This window comes from Corvus cornix, chromosome 3, assembly GCF_000738735.6.
Source record: "Corvus cornix cornix isolate S_Up_H32 chromosome 3, ASM73873v5, whole genome shotgun sequence".
Classification (NCBI taxonomy): domain Eukaryota; kingdom Metazoa; phylum Chordata; class Aves; order Passeriformes; family Corvidae; genus Corvus; species Corvus cornix.
Genome location: NC_047056.1, coordinates 18,769,601 through 18,788,158, shown reverse-complemented (window position 1 = coordinate 18,788,158; position 18,558 = coordinate 18,769,601). Strand labels below are relative to the sequence as shown.

The 18,558-nt window shown below is 43.5% G+C and overlaps 1 protein-coding gene across 1 annotated transcript; it reads left to right on the top strand.

Annotated features, from left to right (window-relative positions):
* The first annotated feature begins 236 nt into the window (after window positions 1-236).
* Window positions 237-9,613, top strand: MTARC2 (mitochondrial amidoxime reducing component 2). The gene is made up of 7 exons (XM_039568705.1): window positions 237-496; window positions 666-839; window positions 3,885-4,047; window positions 5,466-5,606; window positions 6,278-6,339; window positions 6,428-6,499; window positions 7,022-9,613. Exons 1-7 carry the CDS (start codon window positions 252-254, stop codon window positions 7,149-7,151), a joined length of 987 nt encoding a protein of 328 aa, XP_039424639.1. The 5' UTR covers window positions 237-251; the 3' UTR covers window positions 7,152-9,613.
* Window positions 9,614-18,558: the final 8,945 nt, after the last annotated feature.

Sequence of the window (18,558 nt, the reverse complement as noted above, 5' to 3'; positions counted from 1 at the left end):
CCCGGATATCAGAAAGAACACATCCTCCGCCGGCGCTTTGCCAAGCCGGACGCTCAGCCGCCTATCTTCCCCGCTGCTCAGCCCCCTTTCTCGCACCGAAGGCCGCGGCTGCGCGCTGCGCCCGCCTCGGCGCGGCCCCGGGGCAGGTGGCGGGCCCGGAGCGCCGGGCGGGGCCGGGGGCGGTGTGAGGGGCGGTGGCCGGGCCGCCTCCGCCTACAGCCGCTCCGGGTGCGCGGCGCGGCCCAGTCGCCATGAGCGGCCTGCGGGGCGCGGCGGGGCCGGCGCGGCAGGCATGGCTGTGGGGAGCTGCGGCGCTGCTGGTGCTGGGCGCCCTGCTCGGCACCTGGCGCTGGGCCGGCCGCCGCCGCCGCCGCCTGCAGCGGGTCGGGACGGTGCTCAGGCTCTTCGTGTACCCGGTGAAGTCGTGCCGGGGGGTGTCGGTGCGGCGGGCGCAGGTGACGCCGATGGGGCTGCGCTGCGGGGAGCTGCGGGACAGGTAGGCGGCCCGGGCGGGGGCGCGGAGCTCCGGCCGGGCCCTGGGGCCCCCGCGTGGCTCCGCGGTTTTCAGGTGTTTCCTGAGGGCTGGGAAGGAGCACCTGCCGTGCGGGTGCTGCCGAGCCCAGCGTTAACGCTGTTGGGCACCTTTGTACCCCGTCCCGCCGCAGGTTTTGGCTCGTGATCAGGGAGGACGGGCACATGGTGACAGCTCGCCAGGAGCCGCGGCTCGTCCTTATTTCTGTCAGCTGTGAAGACGGGCACTTGACCTTGGAGGCCGCGGACATGGAGAAGATGCGCGTGCCTGTAAAGCTCCCCGAGAAAAACCCCGTCCGCAACTGCAGGTACTGAAGAAGGCTTTTTCTTTCCCCTCTTCCTTCTCTCTCAGAACTGTCTTTCTCATGTGCTTTGCTTTCCAAGATTGTGTGAGGCTTTGCATTTTCTTATGAAGAAATTGGAGTGTAGAAGTTCAGTACTGGTATGTCTTTTCTGTGTGGGTATTTCTCACCATCTGCTTAATGGAGATAGGCTTCAAACCAGAGCCTGTACTGACAAGACAAGAAGTGGTGTTAGTAGGTTTAGATTAGCTATTAGGAAGAAATTCATCACTATGTGGGTGGTGAGGCACTGGCACAGGTTGCACACAGGAGATGTGGATGCCCCATCCCTAGGAGTGTTCAAAGTCAGGTTGGATGGGGCTCTGAACACCATGGTCTAGTGGAAGGTGCCCCAGCCTATGTTAGGGGAGTTGTCCTAGGTGGTCTTTAAGGTTGCTTCTATTCCAGACTGTTTTGTAATTCTGTGAAATCCCCTGCCATGTGTTACACAGGAGGCCAGGAATAGCTGTCATAACAAAAGCTCTGCTTTTAAGCTGCTCAGCAGTGGTGAAAACAAATCTCAGTAAAGGATGACACAGTATCAAAGACCATGTGTTACACACCTGCCAAATGAACTGTGATCTTCTGTCTTCACAGAATGTCGTGTTTGCTTATTTGTTTTTACTTCTAGTGTTTTCACTTTTGCTTGCGTGAGCAGTCACATCTCAGAACCTCAGTCATGTGCTTTGGGGTGTCTTGGTCACAACTACTATGTGCATCAGCATTTTTGGATGCACACTGGCCATTCAGAGCTGGTGAGATGTTGGAGTTTAGATTCCCTGACCTCTGTCTTTAGGCATTTAACTGAGGTGCCTCAGTTAAAAGCTTGGTTGCCCAAGGCTCACCCTGTGGTCACAGGGGAAAGATGGGCATCCCAGGGACTTAGGGCATTCCCTGTAGGTGCTACCCCAAAGAAGTTTCAGGTGGATGGGTTGCAAACAGTGATTTAGCTGTGTGCTTAGAGTTTTGGTGTATGAGTGCAGGCCTAGTTAGTTTATCCAGGTATTGAAATCCATGCTGGAAAACTGCCAGCAGGAAGTGGAAAACCTTTTTCTCTGCTAAAATGTCAGTTAATATGTAAGTTTCTAAAAGTGTTTGGAAACTGTAAGTGGTATAATGCCCTACAAAGATACGGTAAGTGTTTGTTCTTTGGATAGCAGAGATGGTTAATGCACCAGCTGCTGTAATTGTAACTAAAACAGTGCTGGCAAGGAACTGAATTTGCTTGCTTTTAGCATGAATCTGTTGCTATGGAAACCCTTGATCAGCATAGCTCAGTATCTCTGTTTATACAGGGCAGGTGCAAGTTCCAAATGGTAGCATTTCTCATGGAGAAATGGAACAGAATGCATAATGCCTATATGTTAGCCAATGACATGCACTGCAAAGCCATGCAGTTTGCAAGATGTCATTTTTCTAAAATTTGCTGTGCCATTAGAAAAATGTTTAAATAGCCTAATACTTTTCAGTAATGAAAAGTTGGCTTGGATTTCTCGTATTTTCCAGTTTTAGATCTCAGTGATTTGTTCTTCTGGTCTGTCTTTTTTTTTTCTTTCTTGCCTTCCTTCGGGTGGGTGCTCATGGGAGCTCTTGCCCCATAGGTTGGAGCTAAAGCAGTGCCATAGTGCCTCTGGCTGCACATGGCTGTGCATGTGCTGATCTTGAAAACTGCTAAGTTACTTGCAAATTTTATGTGGATATTCAAAAATCCTGTTCTTGGGAGAGTCAAATATAGGACCAAAGCCATTGTATAGGTACATTTTCTTATTGTGTAAATGCTAGAGGGTTTCTAGAGCCCCCTGGCTAAGAAACCTCGTGCTCTTCTTTTGTGCCCTTTGTCAGTGTATGTTCTAACACTTAAATTGTGTGATCCATTCCCAGCGATCCCTGTACCACTGAGTGCTTAGGATAGATCTGCTTCCTGAGTGGGAAGCAGTAGTGTTGGAAGCTGTAAGAGCCTTGCCTCTGTTGTCCTGCCAGTCAGAAGGCATGCAGGAACTGTGGGATGGAGGGAGGAAAAAGGCAATTGAATGCTGTCTGGGGCAGTGGCATTTGATCCCAGTCTGTGTCACAGGGTAGACAGGAATGCCAGCAGATGGAGCCGGGATATTGATGCCAGCACCCTAATGATCACTGCCCCAGGTGAGTAAAGAAAGGCTCCTAGGAGCTGGGCTCACTCTAGATGAACTGCATGGGCATCCCTATGCTTTAAGCTGCCCAGGATTTGATTGCGGATAGGAAACTGCAGTGCATTTGGGTCAAAATGGCGACTTTGAAGAGTGTAACAAAACTACTCGTGATTGCTGTTAAAGTTTATTGAAAGTTTGAGTCAAGGCTTAGCTTTTCTTGCCAGGAAAGTGTTTCTTGCGTAACATTGTTTCTATCCTACTGGCGGTTGCTTTTTGTGGCCCATGGACTTTATTTCCATTACAAATCTTTAACCTCTCTTAAGATACTGAGCTATTCTGTATGTGAAATCTGAGCTGAAGAGTCTCACTCATCTCTGGATAAATTTTTATAGCACTAAAATCTGAAGGAAAGTTTCCTTAACAGTTAGGGACACTTTTAATTAATAGCATTTGTATGTATCAGTTGTGGTAACTAATCACATTGTTTCAAACTATCATTAATTTTCTGAAATTAGTTACCTTTCAGTTAATTTCTCTGTAGAATTTTTTTGGTATAGCAGTCACATGCAAATGCAAGAGCAGACCCTTTTTTTCCTCAAAGTAGGACAAACAGGTACGTTTGTTACTGTCACTGATGTGACAGTTCTCTCTGGGCACATTAACACTGGTTCAGAGCTCATTCTTTCACCAGCTGGTATTGTCTGGTCATGTCCATGTTCCTTAGCTGTCAAAACACAGTGGCCACGAGGAGATTGCCCACTGGAAATGTTTTGTTTTCTGTATATTGCTACCACTGTTAAAACATGTTCTTTACCTTCGAATAAGAAGCTTCCTTGAACCTTCATGTTTCCAGCTAACTTGCTGTTGTGTTGTAACTCTCCAGGGTGTTTGGACAGGATATCCAAGGCAGGGACTGTGGTGATGAAGTGGCTCAGTGGATCACCACCTTCCTGAACTCAGAGCCCTGTCGACTGGTGCACTTCGAGCCCTCCATGGTGCCAAGAAAGTCAAAGGACACTATAGCCCTTTTCCGAAACACAGATGAGGTAAACGAATGCTCTTTTTCTCAGAAGTGTGTCCTTTTAACCATTTCTGCCCACCCACCAGAACCTGCCCCTTCCATCATTGATGATTGAGCCCAGTTTAGCAAGGTGTGTAGCTGTGTACTAAAACCATGTGAGTATTCTTTTCTGTGATGAGGTGACTTGCTTAAGTTTTACTTTAAATCTGTTTTAAGCTATTGACCATTCACAGCTAAAGAGTCTGAAACTGATACTTGAGAGGAGTTATTACATTGCAGAATACAATACCCTTTTGTGTCTCAGTGAATAGAAAAAAGTTACATCTTTAAAGATGTTTTGATGGTGTAATCTGTGTTGCATAGAAAGACTCCACTCCCTAACTCTTGTTAGGTCTGGGAGTGTACTGATACAAGTTGTTACTTCGTGTTTTGTTTAAAGGAATGATGCTCAACCCAGCCTTATAGTTGTAGGCCTAGGAATAACAGAGAAGGTTACAGAGGTTTTATCTCTCTCCTTCTGTGGGAAGAGGCTTGAAGGTATGATTTTAGAGAAATTTAATGCAGGTATGGAAATGAGATGCTGTGCTGTGACATACTTGTGTCATTTGAGCAACTGCTGCCCTTCTTTTTTCCTGAACAGCTCTCTCAGGTGAAGATGGTTTGAATTGTATCAGATGTAAGGTTTTTAAACAGCTTAAAATTGTGAGTACCTTGCCATAGTGATGTTATTTTCTATAGGGCATCAGTGTCTTGCTTGTTATTGTACAATATTGTATTATTATTCAATTATAGACTTTTATAGATACGCATTTGTTATGTAAGGGCACTGAGACCAATACAAACACAATGTTTTGGCAAAAGGGACATCAGATTAGGAGGGGTGGGTGATGTTCAGAAATTGTAGCAAGAAAAGAGGCAGAATTTTTTGGATCATTATTTCAATACTCATCATCTTGTGGTTGGAAGGCATGAACAAGAATGGAGTAAGAATAATATAAGAGAAAGGCAGGAGGGTTATACACTAAAATTCTTACCAAAATGTCTCTCTTTTTTGTTTTCTCCCCCCACCTCTGTGGAGCTCCACTTCTCGGAGGTTTAGAGGTTTTTGAATACTGTTCATTGGCCTTGTTTGCTAATATGGCCCTCCCACTGCACAGGCATCCCAGACTGATGAGTGGAAAGCTGTAATTGAATACTGCTGTTCTGGGTGTGGAACTCCCTCTGGTGTTGTGATAATGCAATTTGAGCACACAAAAATTGCCATGGTTACTGTAATAGGATAAAGCATGTTGTTTTCCTTGTTAACATATTTTCAGGAAAAGCAAAACCTGAATGGAGCAGCCTAAAAGGCCGCTGTTTCCAACACCTGTCTTTTGCCATGCAGTAACTTTTCTCCCTTGCTCTTTCAGCAACCTTACGATTTGTTGGTGTTTGTTTCTATAGGTTGCCTATCCTGACTGCAGCCCAATCTTGATCATCTCTGAAGCTTCAATGGATGATTTAAATACCAGGCTGGAAAAGAAAGCTAAGATACAGAACTTCAGGCCAAATATTTTTGTGACAGATTGCAGTGCTTTTGAGGAGGTAAAATAACTGTCTGAAATGTCTTTTTGAAGGCTTGGTTGTGTTTCTTTGTAACTTAGTTTCCTTATGTGATGGTGCCTACAAGGGCGAGGAAAGCTGCTAGTCTGTGATTTTTACAACTCAATTCCAGAGGGAGATAAAGCTTCAGCTCACATCAGTGCACATGAAACATTGATGGAGGACACAGGTCTGTGAGTGATTATTTCTCAAATTGAAGAAGTTCCTAAAGCAGGAATAGATTTTTTATCTCCCAAGAGGCTTTGCAATAGAAAGCTTGTGTAAATGAGAAGCAAAACCTTACTTCCACCAAAAATTTCCTTTCTGCAAAACTGTTGATTTACCAGAGGTCACAGATCTAATTATCACCTATACAGTAAGAATAAATTGTTTTAGGTTCAGTGCTTCAGACAAGTGCATGTTGCAGAACAGGATTGATTACTTGTGTGTCTCTCTTTTCAGATGTAATTATTAGTGTGTCCTGAACTGGATAAATACAGTGGCAGTAGGGTTTTCATTAAAACAGTGCTGTAGTGTAACTGTGCATATTTTGAAGGTGCAAGTAAAGGTGTTCATCTGGAATGGTGCAGCTATTTATGAATGATGGTGCCACTCCTGGAAAAGTGATTGCATGTAGGTGTGTCTAATCTGTGCCTAATGTTTACTTCCCTCAGGACACCTGGGAGGATATTCTTATTGGTGATGTGGAGATGAAAGGGACCGTGTGTTGTGGCAGGTAAACTTCTGGGACCTTTATTTTACATAGGAACAAAGAGGTTTATGATAAGAAGCCCTGACTGATTTGGCACTGTCTGTCATTGCAGGTGTATTTTAACCACTGTTAATCCAGACACTGGGGTCATCGACAGGAAGGAGCCCTTGGAAACATTGAAAAGGTTATAAAAATACCACTGTTTGTTAGACTGTGGGAGAGGATTTAGGCTAGACCCCAGCAGATGTTAGACTAGTGTTTTAAAAGTGGTTTGGAGTGTATGTGGGACATAATAATGCAGTGTAAAGGTCTGTATATATTGGCTTCCAATCTACTTGAAATTCTATATGGTAAGAAAATTCAGGAAGTTCTCTTCCTTCTTGCAAATTTCACATTCCCTGTCTCTTTCATGCCTGCTATGATGAAAGCTTGGGGTAACAGGTATTTAAGGTATCTAAAGGTCTAACTTTGACTTTTCTTTTTATGAAGATTTTTGTGTATATATTAGACATGAATATGTGAATACAGTCAGGCTTTTTTTTCTCTATTTGAGCTGCTTGGTTCCCTTAATTACAACATTTATTTAACTTTTAGCCTAGTATGATGACCAAGACATCATTATTTGCATGTCCTCTCTTTCATCACTGATATTTTAATGTTTAGATTTTGCTACCACTGATTCTAAAGAAAGGCTTTCTCTCTGCAGTTACCGCTTATGTGACCCCTCTGAGAAACACATCTACAAAACCAGCCCTCTCTTTGGGAAATACTTTGCTGTTAACAAAACCGGAACAATTCAAGTTGGAGACCCTGTGTACAAGATGGTCTGGGAGTGAAAGAGATTTTGATCAGAAGATGCTTTTTCACTTTGATATGCAAATTGTTTTTCCATGTACACAGTCACCAACATAACTTTTTCTTCTTCCTTGCAATATTTTTTGTACTTTTTAAGGTGCAGGAGGTTCTTTGGGGCTGTGAAGTGCCAGTCTTTTCAGATCACGTAATCTACTGGCATACCTGTAGTAACCACATCTTCAGTTTTTCTGGAGGCTGTGGTAGAAGAAACTGGTCCAAGACAGACTTCACAGCGCTACTGTGAGCATCACACCTCCTAAAATTTCACATCAACTGCAGTATTGGAATCCAAAATCACGCACAGCGGTTTGCATTGTATGTTAGATGCATTTAGTGCCTATAAAGAACCACAAAAACAGTCATGCTAAGCACAAAGTATGTTTGTCACAGAGCTGCCTTTACGAATGGTCATGGAATGCAGATGGCAGGGCTCTGCCACTCTCCTTTGGTCCTAATCCTCCCTGGATCCACTCTCCTTTGGTCCTAATCAACTTGCCCTGTCTGTGTTCAGAGGTAGTTTTTAGAAGTGTTTCTTTCCTTGCAGTTGTGTCCTGAAGATTGCTACTGTCTCTTGAGATTGGAGCAGTATTAGAAGGAGGATTGTGAGCTGACAAAATGATACTGTAGTCTGGAGGTGGGGATGCCAGGTAATGATGTGTAAGGCTGTGGGTTTGTTTAGTTTGTGACCTCTGCTTGACAGTTTGAGCAGTCAGTTTTTTCTCCTGTGAAGAATACTGTAACACTGAGGCTGTAGAGTAGTGACGCATTTGCTGACGTAGCAGTAGAATTTCCACTTTGACTAAAGGAACTGGATGTTCACTGTGTCAGAGACTTTGTGCACATTGGAGGGGAAGAAAAGCTGTAGGGAGTGATCTGATGTTGAGCCTGCCCTGTTCAAGCTGCTGTCCAGGCCAATGTTGTAGGGCTCATGCACAGCTCCTCTGTGGCTCAGTGAATCCCTTTGTGTAGAAAGTTAGGCTGCTAAGCAGATGTTTGGGAAGCTGCAGTTTGAGCATGTTAGCATCCTTACTGGTTCTATATTTACATCTCTGGTTACCCCCTGTCCTGCTCCAATCTAACCAAAATGTCAGCCATTTGTAGGAAGCTGATAATTATATTTCCTACTGCATAAAACAAATAAGGGAGAAAACTAGTTGAATTATGGCAGTGTTATCTTTTCTTTAAATGTTATATGATTATAGTTTTTTAAAAAGTGGCCTCCAGGACACAAGCCAGCCATCTTTCGAGTGCTTGTGTGCTTGTTTCTTTTTTATGGATTAATAGATTTGGAAAAAGAGTATTGCCCTAGCCTAAAAGAGGAATCTAATTAAATATGAAGAAGGACAAATATGATCCAATCTGATGTTTAGGTTCTTCATTTTCTGTTTTAAGTAGGAAGGTGGAATTTTGATGCATGCTCACAACTCAGACCTGTAAAACAAAGAGCCATTGAGCTTTGAAAAGGTGCAGGTGAGTGTATGTGGCAAGCCTGAAGCAGTCATGTAGGGGAATTAGTTTTCTATTATTTGTGAACTCAGAGTTGCTCTGAATGCCATTTTGTCAGCAGGGTGCTCTGTAAGATTAAGTTTTCCTGGGATGACAAGTGCCCAGTTTGAAGTGCATGTTGCTTATTTGTGTATTGTTATGCCTGATGCAGCAACTAGTGGGAAGAAGTGAGAGAAAAAGCATCTTTGGAAAAGAAAAAGAATTTTGAGGTTCACTCTTAAAAAGCACATGTTGAAGGTTCTTAGTATTAGAAGCTGAAAGCTTGTGGGATTCCTAATGGTATTATTAAGCACAGGGAGCCTGTTGGCCTGCCAAAGCAATTAGTTAAGTGTGTGTCTCTTCATTAAGTTAAAGAAGTGGAAGGAAAAAGAGCTGATTTTTTTGCTTCTGGCCAAACACATTTTTTCCACTACTGTTTCAGCAGCACATCAGCATTTACATAACACAAATAGTGTGGTATAGATCCTGTTACCTCTCATTAGGCAGCTGTTGATTGGGCTAATTTGGAAATGGGGCTGTCTTTGCAATGAGAAACTGCCATCTGCATTCCTGTTAGGGAGAGGCCATAGATCAAAACCCCTGATTTACTCCTGTAAAGCCTCTTAGAAGAATACGGCTGGAATCCTAAAACAGGTGTGCATCTGAGTACAACATGGTTCACAGATGACACTTAAATCAATTATGTGATCAAAGAGGGCCATTTTGTGAAGTTGAGAGCATGAGTTAGAACATTGAACTATCAATATCTTCATATGACTGTTGAATTGCTGTAATTGTAGGAATTGCGTTTGATTTTGTTAAAGCCATTTAGAAAATTGACTGAAAACATGTCAGTCATGAACCACTGTTTTTTAAATTGTGTACTTAAAAATGTTAATTGTTTTTTAACTCTAGAGGAAGAAAATGAAAGTATAAACTTCTAATGAATCAAACTTTCTTAAGGTGTAATATTTATTTGTGAATTTTTTTTTTTTTGTTTTCTGTTTCAGCATTTAATTTTGACTACTGTTCCCAGGATCTCATATCTAGTTAATACTGATGATTGTCTTCTTTAATCCTACCTCTGAGTTCAGGAATATATGTAGCTAACCAGAGGATATTTGTAAGAGAGCAGAACCATCAGATGTAAGTGGTCATCAGACTCAGTTTTGCTACCCTTATGATTAGATGAAAAAGATGTTTACAGACTACCTTTTTTTTCCAGATGTGTATGAAAATAGGGAAAAATGGGTTTAAAAATATGAATGTTTACTCAAGTCTGTGCAAGGTCATGTCTGAGAGTATAATACCAAAACTTTTTTTTTACAGCATTTATTGTACCAATAGTTCTTGCAGAAGACTATGTATGAGAATAGCAGTTGTTAAAAGCATAAATTTCTGGGTTGCTTAAGATTTGTGGTGGGTACATTTTCCTCCAAGTCTGCTCTCCCTTCAAAAAACCCAAGAAAGATTCTGCTTCTGCATCCTAAGGAGAAAAACAGCCTTCCAAAGGCATCACTCTGCTGCTCAATAAGAAGACAAGAGATTCCTGGATCTTGCCTCTGAAAATGGCAAATGTTTCAAAAAGGGCTTCCACAGGGTGTTCATTTCTGGTCTATCCCTAGCCCCTTAAATTGCCTTTTTCTCATTCAAGATCCATGAGAAATTCCCTGTGCTGGGTAGCTGCAGGGCTGAGGGCTACACATGCAAATCTTTCTTTTGGACAAAAGATTCTAAAAAGTGACGCAGGCATAAAGCCTACATGTGTATCAGTCTTCAGCTGGAAGAGAGGCAGTATTCATACCTCACAAATGTTTATATTTTTACATCATCTACATTGTGTTAACAATCTCAGCTTAGAATGTCACTGTTACTAGTAATTATCTTTGCATTTTACCTGAAGAAATTGGTAAACTCAGTAAGGGTTTCACACACTGGGCCTTTTCTGTAACAAATCTGCTTACTCATCATGACAATAGTTGGATTCTGGAGCCAGAATCTTCACTTGTATTTGCTTTCCTGGTGTGGGACGAGGATATTAACCTACAGATGCAAGCCTGCGAGAGTTCAGGAAGTGTTTGGACAATGCTCTCAGGCACATGGTGTGATTCTTGGGGCTGCCCTTGGCAGGGCCAGGAGCTGGACTTTGGTAATCCTTGAAGGCCCTTTCCAACTACAGATTTTAATTTTCTTCACTTTTCTTTATTGTTGTTCGTTTTCAAGTATCCTCAATTCATGGGTTGCCTGTGTGCTGTCAGAGCCACTTCTGGGATAGTGCATGGAGAAGGTGCCCCCAGCGGAGAAAGGAGCTGGATACTGCAGTGTGACCGCACCATGTGCGGGAGCACACAGCACTGCTCAGTGTAGGTGAAGCAGGGGTTAGTGCCTCTTGGCTCCCCAGCTGCTAAATACCTGTTTGGGATTGTTAGAACCAGGATGTGAGCAGTCAAGCCTAGCAATGAAGTTTGGATTCAGCTTGTGGCACAGGTGTGTGTCATTTGCCACAGCAGACTGGCATGAAGCCACGAAGCAAAAAGAGCTGAGGAGGTGCCAGCTACAGTGAAGGGAAGGATGGTGTCAGCATGGCAAGTGACTGTTCTTGGTCAGGCAGACCAGGGAACAGGAATGGTTGGAAGGGGAAAGGAGATGAGCAAGGCTTAGGTGTGTAGAGGGTGTGTGTTAAGGCTGGAGCTGCACGAGATGGGACTGTGAATGAAGGCAAGGTACTTGGTGGTTGCGTGTTCTCCAGGTGTTTCTGTGCAGATGGACTGCGAATGAGCCCTGGTTGTGGAGTACAATCAAGTCCCAGTATTCAACAATAACCTGGCCTGAGGAATGCCACTCTCCCCTGTGGGCCACAGCTCATCACATTGACTTCAGAAAATCACAGAATGGGTCAGGCCGCAAGGGACCGCACTGGGACGTCTGGTCCAACCTCCCTGCTCAAGCAGGGTCATCCCAGAGCACAGGGCACAGGACTGGGTCCAGGTGGTTCTTGAATATCCCCAGTGAGGGACACTCCACAGCCTCTCTGGTGAACCTGTTCCAGTGCACAGTCACCTGCACAGTAAAGAAGAAGTTCTTCATATTTAGGTGGAACTTTTGTGCATCAGTTTCTGCCCGTTGCCTCTTGTCCTATTGCTTGGCACCACTGAGAAGAGCCTGGATCCTTCCTTTTGATACTGACTTTTGGATACTTATGGACACTGATAAAATCAAACCACAGGAAATTGTAGCCTGAGCTAAACATCAGGTGGAGACTATCTTCCACCTTTGTTTGTGCAAAACAAAGACATGGAGCAGCCTGTGGTACATCACACTGAAGAGTTTGGGTGGGAACCTCTCATTTTTCTGACACTCTGTAAAGCTGAAGCACCTCCCCTTTGCCCTTGGACTGTTATGCATGAGACACCAAGGCTGGCTGAAATTCCCCTTTCCTCCAGGAGCAGTATTGTAGAGAATTGTATCTTCTCTAGTACACAGAATTGCTCTGGCAGCTTATCACTGCTTGTTTAACAGGTGACTGTTCTCACTTTCTTTAGGCACTAGATAATAAGCACAGTGAAATAATTATTGTGCTTCACTGACGTGCTAACCCTCATAGCCTCTTTACTGTTGAGTTCCAAAAACCAGCTTCGTTCACTGCTAATTGAGGTTTGTCTTCAAGAGATTATGTAGGATGACAATTCCTCAATCATAGCAGCCACAATTACTTTTACTGGGTCATGGACAGTTATTTTCAGCAGACCTACCTACATCGCTTTGGCATAAGTTAAAAGTGGCAACTGAATCTCTTCATTTTTTCAAGATTTTGCACATAGACGTGTAGGACTAAAAAAAACCAAAACAGATGGGTAAGAGTGCAGTGTCCTCTGGCTGCACGAAACAAAGCAATAGACATTAAGTTCAGACTTGGAAAATACCTTCTCCATCTCTTCACATACCATGGGCTACAGGGCCAGCTTCCTGCGTGCTTTGAAAGCTTTAGGTTTTTGGTAAAAGATCAAAAGCCACTGTGATAGTTGGACTGCAAGAAAATCGTGGGAGACAACAAGAGTACCAACACTGTCCTAGATCCTTTCAAACATAAAGACTTCACTCACTGAAAAATTATGTTCCACTGTGTTTACAGTGGTGCAGTTTGGTGGTCCATATTAACTCCATTCCTTGGGTTTATTTAAGGTAAAGCAGAATATCATCCTTGCAGTTACCTCAAGGAAAGGTAACATGAAGTCTAATTTCCTCAGTTGTCCTTTATTTCTGTTTAATAGACCTCAAGCTGTCCAATGATGGTTTGCCATAGCCTAGGCTGCGTGTTAGCAGAACTAAATCTTTTCCAGTTCATGTTCATGTGCTCAGAAATGTGAGTCACAAACATCCTGATTAGGGGGGCAGGTTACTGTGTAATTAATCCATGAAGCAAACCAGCAAGACAAATAGATCCATCACTCTAAACTTAGTTGTAAAAAGTCTGGAAAAATACCTCATGGTTTTTGTGGAATTCTCAAAGTATCTGCTCAGCTCTGGAAGTGGTTTTAAGAAAAGGCTGAGTTTACTTGACATGCAAAGGCACACACTGAAGTCCTTCAAAAGCCAATTCAAATAGGAGCAGCTCTTGGGCACTAGGTCTGATGGAGCAGAAGGTCTGTGCTGAACCTTGCTTGCAGACAACCTGTGTGTTACTGCTCTCTAGCTGGAGAAACTGTACTGAGCTGTGCAACCTAAACACCTGTCCAAGTGCTCAGCTGGGATCTCCATCAGAGCAAGACTCTTGTTTTTTAAGCAGAGGGGCAGTGTTGGCTGTGCGCTCTCAGAGGACCCATTCTGGGAGCGACTGTGCTCAAAGAAGCTGCCAGGCCTTATCAGCCCCTGGGGGGATACTGAAAGCAGATAAAATTTAAACACTTGCTGAGAGTTCTGTGGCACTGCTGATAACCTGGCTCAGTTTATCACCTGGGCTCAGGTTTGCCTTGTGGAATCTATCTGGGAAAGCAGTGGCAGCAGTGCTGGAGTCAGTGGTGTGCAGCCATGAAGGGGTAAGTGACATACATACTTATTTTAAGATTGCCAAGAGCAAAATCCATCTGATTTCTTTACTTTGAACATGCAGCTGGAGCTGGGGGAAGTCAGACAGTGCAGCAGACAATGGAAAGCTGCTAAAAAAAAAAAATTAGTGTGCTTTTCCCCTTTTTTATTCTGTATGGAACACAGAATGATTTGGGTTTGGAAGGGACTTTACGATGATCTAGTTCCAACCCCCTGCCGTGGACAGGAACAAGTTCCACTAGACCAGAGCTGCATCCAACCTGGCCTTCAACATTTCCAGGGGTGGGACATCCACAGCTTCTCTGGGCATCCTGTGCCAGTGCCTCACCACCTTCACTGTAAGTATTGCACTTACCAGCTGTAGAGAAGCTGGAGTGGTGGGTGGTGTGGCCAGATAGTCTCCTCGCATGGAGAGCAGAAGAGATTACCTCCAGCACTTAGGGAATTTAGAGTGTGTCTGAAGCCTTAGTTACTTTGCTTGACTATGAAATTCACTGCATTTAAAGCTTTTTTTTTGATCTGCTTCTCAAAAGAAAATTATCACCTTATCTGCACAGGTGTGTTAAAATATGATTTCATTTAATTTAAACAAACCCAAAAATACTCCCCCACACACAAAAAGAACCTCCAAACCCTGAAACTAAAAACCCCTGTCTTTTTTCTGTCGCATGTTATGAAAAAGATTCCTGATAGCACAGCTCCAAGCAGTAGAAAAGTTACACTGCTGATCAAAAAGTGAGTCCTTTACTTAATGCATTTAATCATTATGAAGTCCTCTGCCAGCATCTCTTTAGTAAAAATGCGTTTTCCTAAAAAGCCCTGTCAAGATTAGCATCCTTACAAGAGCCTTGGAACACCAGTGCTTGTCTTGTGTTCTGCTGACCTTCCTTCAACCCAAAAATAGCTGTTCCTACCCCACTGAACTTTCTATGTACAGAAAGACATTTGATGCCAACTACATTTGAAGAAAATAAACTATATTTAAAGCTATTAGTCAGTATCACAGATAGTTCCTGCCTTTCCCCATCCCTCTGGGATTGTTTGCCCTTTTTAAATGGAGTAGGTTTGGATAGAGTATGTGTCTCTTGCATGCCTGTTCTGAAGGGGTCTCCCACAGATGCTATTTAACATATCCTCTGTTAATTAAAGGAGAGGTCAGTTTATTCTATCTGTTCATCTAGGAGTTGTCAAAGTGGATTTGGAGCTGGATTGGAAGACCATTTTAAATTCATACATTTAAAAGTGGGAGAAGCATGCCTGCAGGTGAGTCTGAAAGCCACCACATTTATACCAACCTCATTTATCCTTTTTTAAAAAAAATATTTGATTGTGCATTATTTATTACAGACTTGATGTAATGCTTTTGGTTTTGTTTAGGGTTTTTTTTGCAGAGAGGCATTGTTTAGTTTGCATATTCTCCTAAAAATTGCAAAATCTTGAAATTCACCACAAAAAATTCATACAACACAAACGTGGTTTCGAAAAGCAATTCAATTCCCTCTGTCCTCTGTCACTATTTTATTGGGTAATGCAATATGGATGTTTTTCCTTCAATTTTAAACCCTTAAGGCAGTCAGTTGTTTGTAGTGTATGTGTGTGTGTATATATGCATGCTTACATATTTATTGTTGAACTTCTAAGAAATCAACCTTGGTTTCAAAATGGTGTGCTTTGCTTTTATACTCAAATACTTTGTTTTGTCAGGTTCCCAAAGTTACCCCAAACAAATGTCTGAAGGCATCTCAGAGTTAGCAAGATAATCAGCTCTGACCTGTTTGTTTCCATTCCTGATTGCTTACTTTTTCCCATGAGAAAATCCTTTTGGGATAGCATGTTTTACTTGTGGAAGGGAATGGAAGCTCGATTCCTGCAAAATGTGAAGGTTTCCTGACTTGCTATTCTTGTTTCATGCTCACCACAACCTATTATAGACGCATGCATGGATTTTTCTGTTTTCTTTCCTGGCAGGTTTCCACTAAAAAAAAATGGAGGGATTGCTTTTGGTACATCCTCTGGACTAAAATTCTCCTGGCATCAGTGAAATAAAGCAGGAAGGTACACGGTGTCCCAGCCCTAGATGAAGTTGTGATAATTAGCTTTTGAAGCTTTAAAAGTTGATTGATTTGTTGTTGAGGTTTTTTTTTTCCATCTTTTTTCTTTCCATTATTTTTCTTGGCTTTCTCCTTTCCTTGTCCATCTTTAGTGACTGGAAAATGACCTGGTGTAAGGCACCTTAAAGGAAGTTTTTTCTAAATGTCTGGCCCCAGTGCGTCCTGCTGCACTTTAAGTCCCTCTCTATCATACAGATGGTGGATCCCTTAGTGTATTTGAGTGCTCAGTCTCCTTTTCTGCAGGTTGAACATCTTTCCTAGGCCTACAGTGGCTCTTAGTCCATTTGCTCATGTAGCCATTCAGGGTGTACTGCAGCTGGATGGGAAGTGGGTGTTGGGGCGGCATCTGCTTACCTTAACGTGTGGTGAGGTCAGGGAAAGGAAAGGGAAAAGGACAACTATCATAATTCATTTAAATGGTAAATAGTTTGCCTTTTTTGTTTGCCAAAGTCCAGTGAAAGAAGTGTTTCTGCTGGATAAGGGCAAGTTCTGTTTGGAGCATAAAAGCCTCGCTGCTCCTCCTGGGGTTCTGTTTTACCCCCCCATGTCAGGCAGGTTTCTGGAGAGCATGTAGTCGTAAACACAGTCCCCTCTTGAAAATGCCAACCCCTCGTGCCTAGTGGGGTGCACCTGTGTCACAGGGATGTGCACCTTTGAGGTGTCCTGGTGGCATTTGTGGGCATACTGTGCACAGAGGTGAGGAGCTGACCCAGCAGCCTCCCCTGCTCCAGCATGTGCACATCTCTACAGCCTGGTAAAAGCCTCCTCATGCTGGATGGTGTCAGGTGGCATCCCCAGAGGTACCCAGTGGAACTGGAGAGCAGCCTTGTGTGACCACCTGCAGCCTGCTTTAGCTTTTGCTGTGACCCTTCTGCTGAGGGCTGGCTGCTGGCCTTCTCTGGAAAGTAATGTTACTTATTTTGGTTTTGAAACTCCAGTAAATCTTTTGCTGTCTTTTGTGCAGTGCTGGGACATGTGGGGTTTTCCAATGTGAAAGGCTTTCCTACATGTTGGCTGTACCTGTACTGTCACAGAAGCTTTTGATTAATGTATCACCTGCTTGCCAAATATATACCTCTTGAAGATGAAATACTGAGAAAGAAAGAAAAATGCAAAATCAATTTGGGATATAGGATGTCCCAAGTTGATTTGGTTAGAGTGAATTTATTTATGTCTAATCCCATGGTGTCAGAAGTTCTGCTTTCAATCTTCACCCCATAAGGAAATTAAAAGTCTTGGCACTCATCAGTGCCAAGAAATAAATAACTGACCAAGATTCTCTCTTCAAACCTGTCCCAAGTGAAGTTTTGTGCAGAATGTTTTTTTGTTTGTTTCATTTGCATATGTGACTGGAACCAGGCCCTGCCAGTGGCATGGCTGAATAGCAGGGAGCCTGCCATAAATTGCATGGAACAAGCTCAAGCCAGGCAGGGACACAAGTGTGACATGAAGGTTTGACATAGATCAACTACTTGAAAGTGCTGTGTATGCTATCAGTTTCTTAGAAGGAATAACTATGCTAAGCAAAATCTTTCAAGCTGCTCTTTTCTGCTTTAAGATGCTCTGGCAAATTCTGCAACAGGATCTAAACAAGTGGGAAAATGATCACCTGGAAAGGTGATCTGGGAAGCGCTTTTGAGGCAGTGTTGTGATTGTATGGTACTCATAACGTGTCACAGGAATGTGAATGGTACTCATCAGTTCAGTGCCCTCACCCTCAAACCACACACTGCTCTCTCTCACTCCCCCATTTTCCCCTTCATTTTGGCCAAAATTGGGTATTTTGAACAGCATTCTTTTAATGTCCTTTTGTTGGATAAGAACAAATGGAAGAAAACACTCTTCATATATTACAAAAAAACCAGGTGCATTTCCACTACATTTTGGAAGAGCACTAGGGAGATCCCTCCTCTGAGCTCTGGGATGCTATGGTTCAGCCCCAGGCACCAGCCTGCTTCACACTGCTGCTCAACGGTGCTGCACCAGCTCTGTGCAAAGGAGGTGGCACCCATGGGTGGTGGAGGGCACCAAGAATCTCTAGACTCTCTTTCACAAGCTTGTGAAAACATAATTGAATGTTGCTCCTGCAGCCAACAGGAGGAGCAGGAACCCACTTCTGAATTAGAGCCAGGAGTCACTTGTAAAATACTCCTTTGGCCACCTCGTGAAGGGCTTGCAGCACCTCGGGTTAATTCAGCACCTGGTTCCTTACAAACCCCAAGGGGAATGGATAATCATCCTCTCTTTCTCGGAGAAGAGCAGAGTGAAACACAAGAGGTAAAATGCTTTGATAATGACAGTCAGCCCCTGCCAGCATTTTGCAGTCAGAAAGGCCTCCTGGAGCGCTGCCAGGCATTTCTCAGAGACAGGCAGGAGCCTGTATGTGCTGTGCAGGGCATGTGCAGTGAGCTGGCAGCATCCAGGAGCCTTTGGCATGCCAGCAGGCAGATTGCACGTTAGCTGGGTCTGGAAGCCCATGGCGGTGCAGGCCAAGGAACTTCGAGACAGCCAGCCAGGGCTTTGCCAGGTTGAATCCAGAATGGAGGTAACACATGAATTCTGCTTGAGGACTATCTCAGCTTGGTGCTCCACTGTGCTCTGAGGAGCTTGGATTGGTGGTTACAGGGGGTATTTGTCTTGAATACACATAGCCTTAATTGCTGGCCTTTTTTCACTTACCTCCTTTAAGTAAGTCCTGTGAAAGTTAAGGGTTTGTAAGCCCTAAAAAGCCATATATCCAGCATCT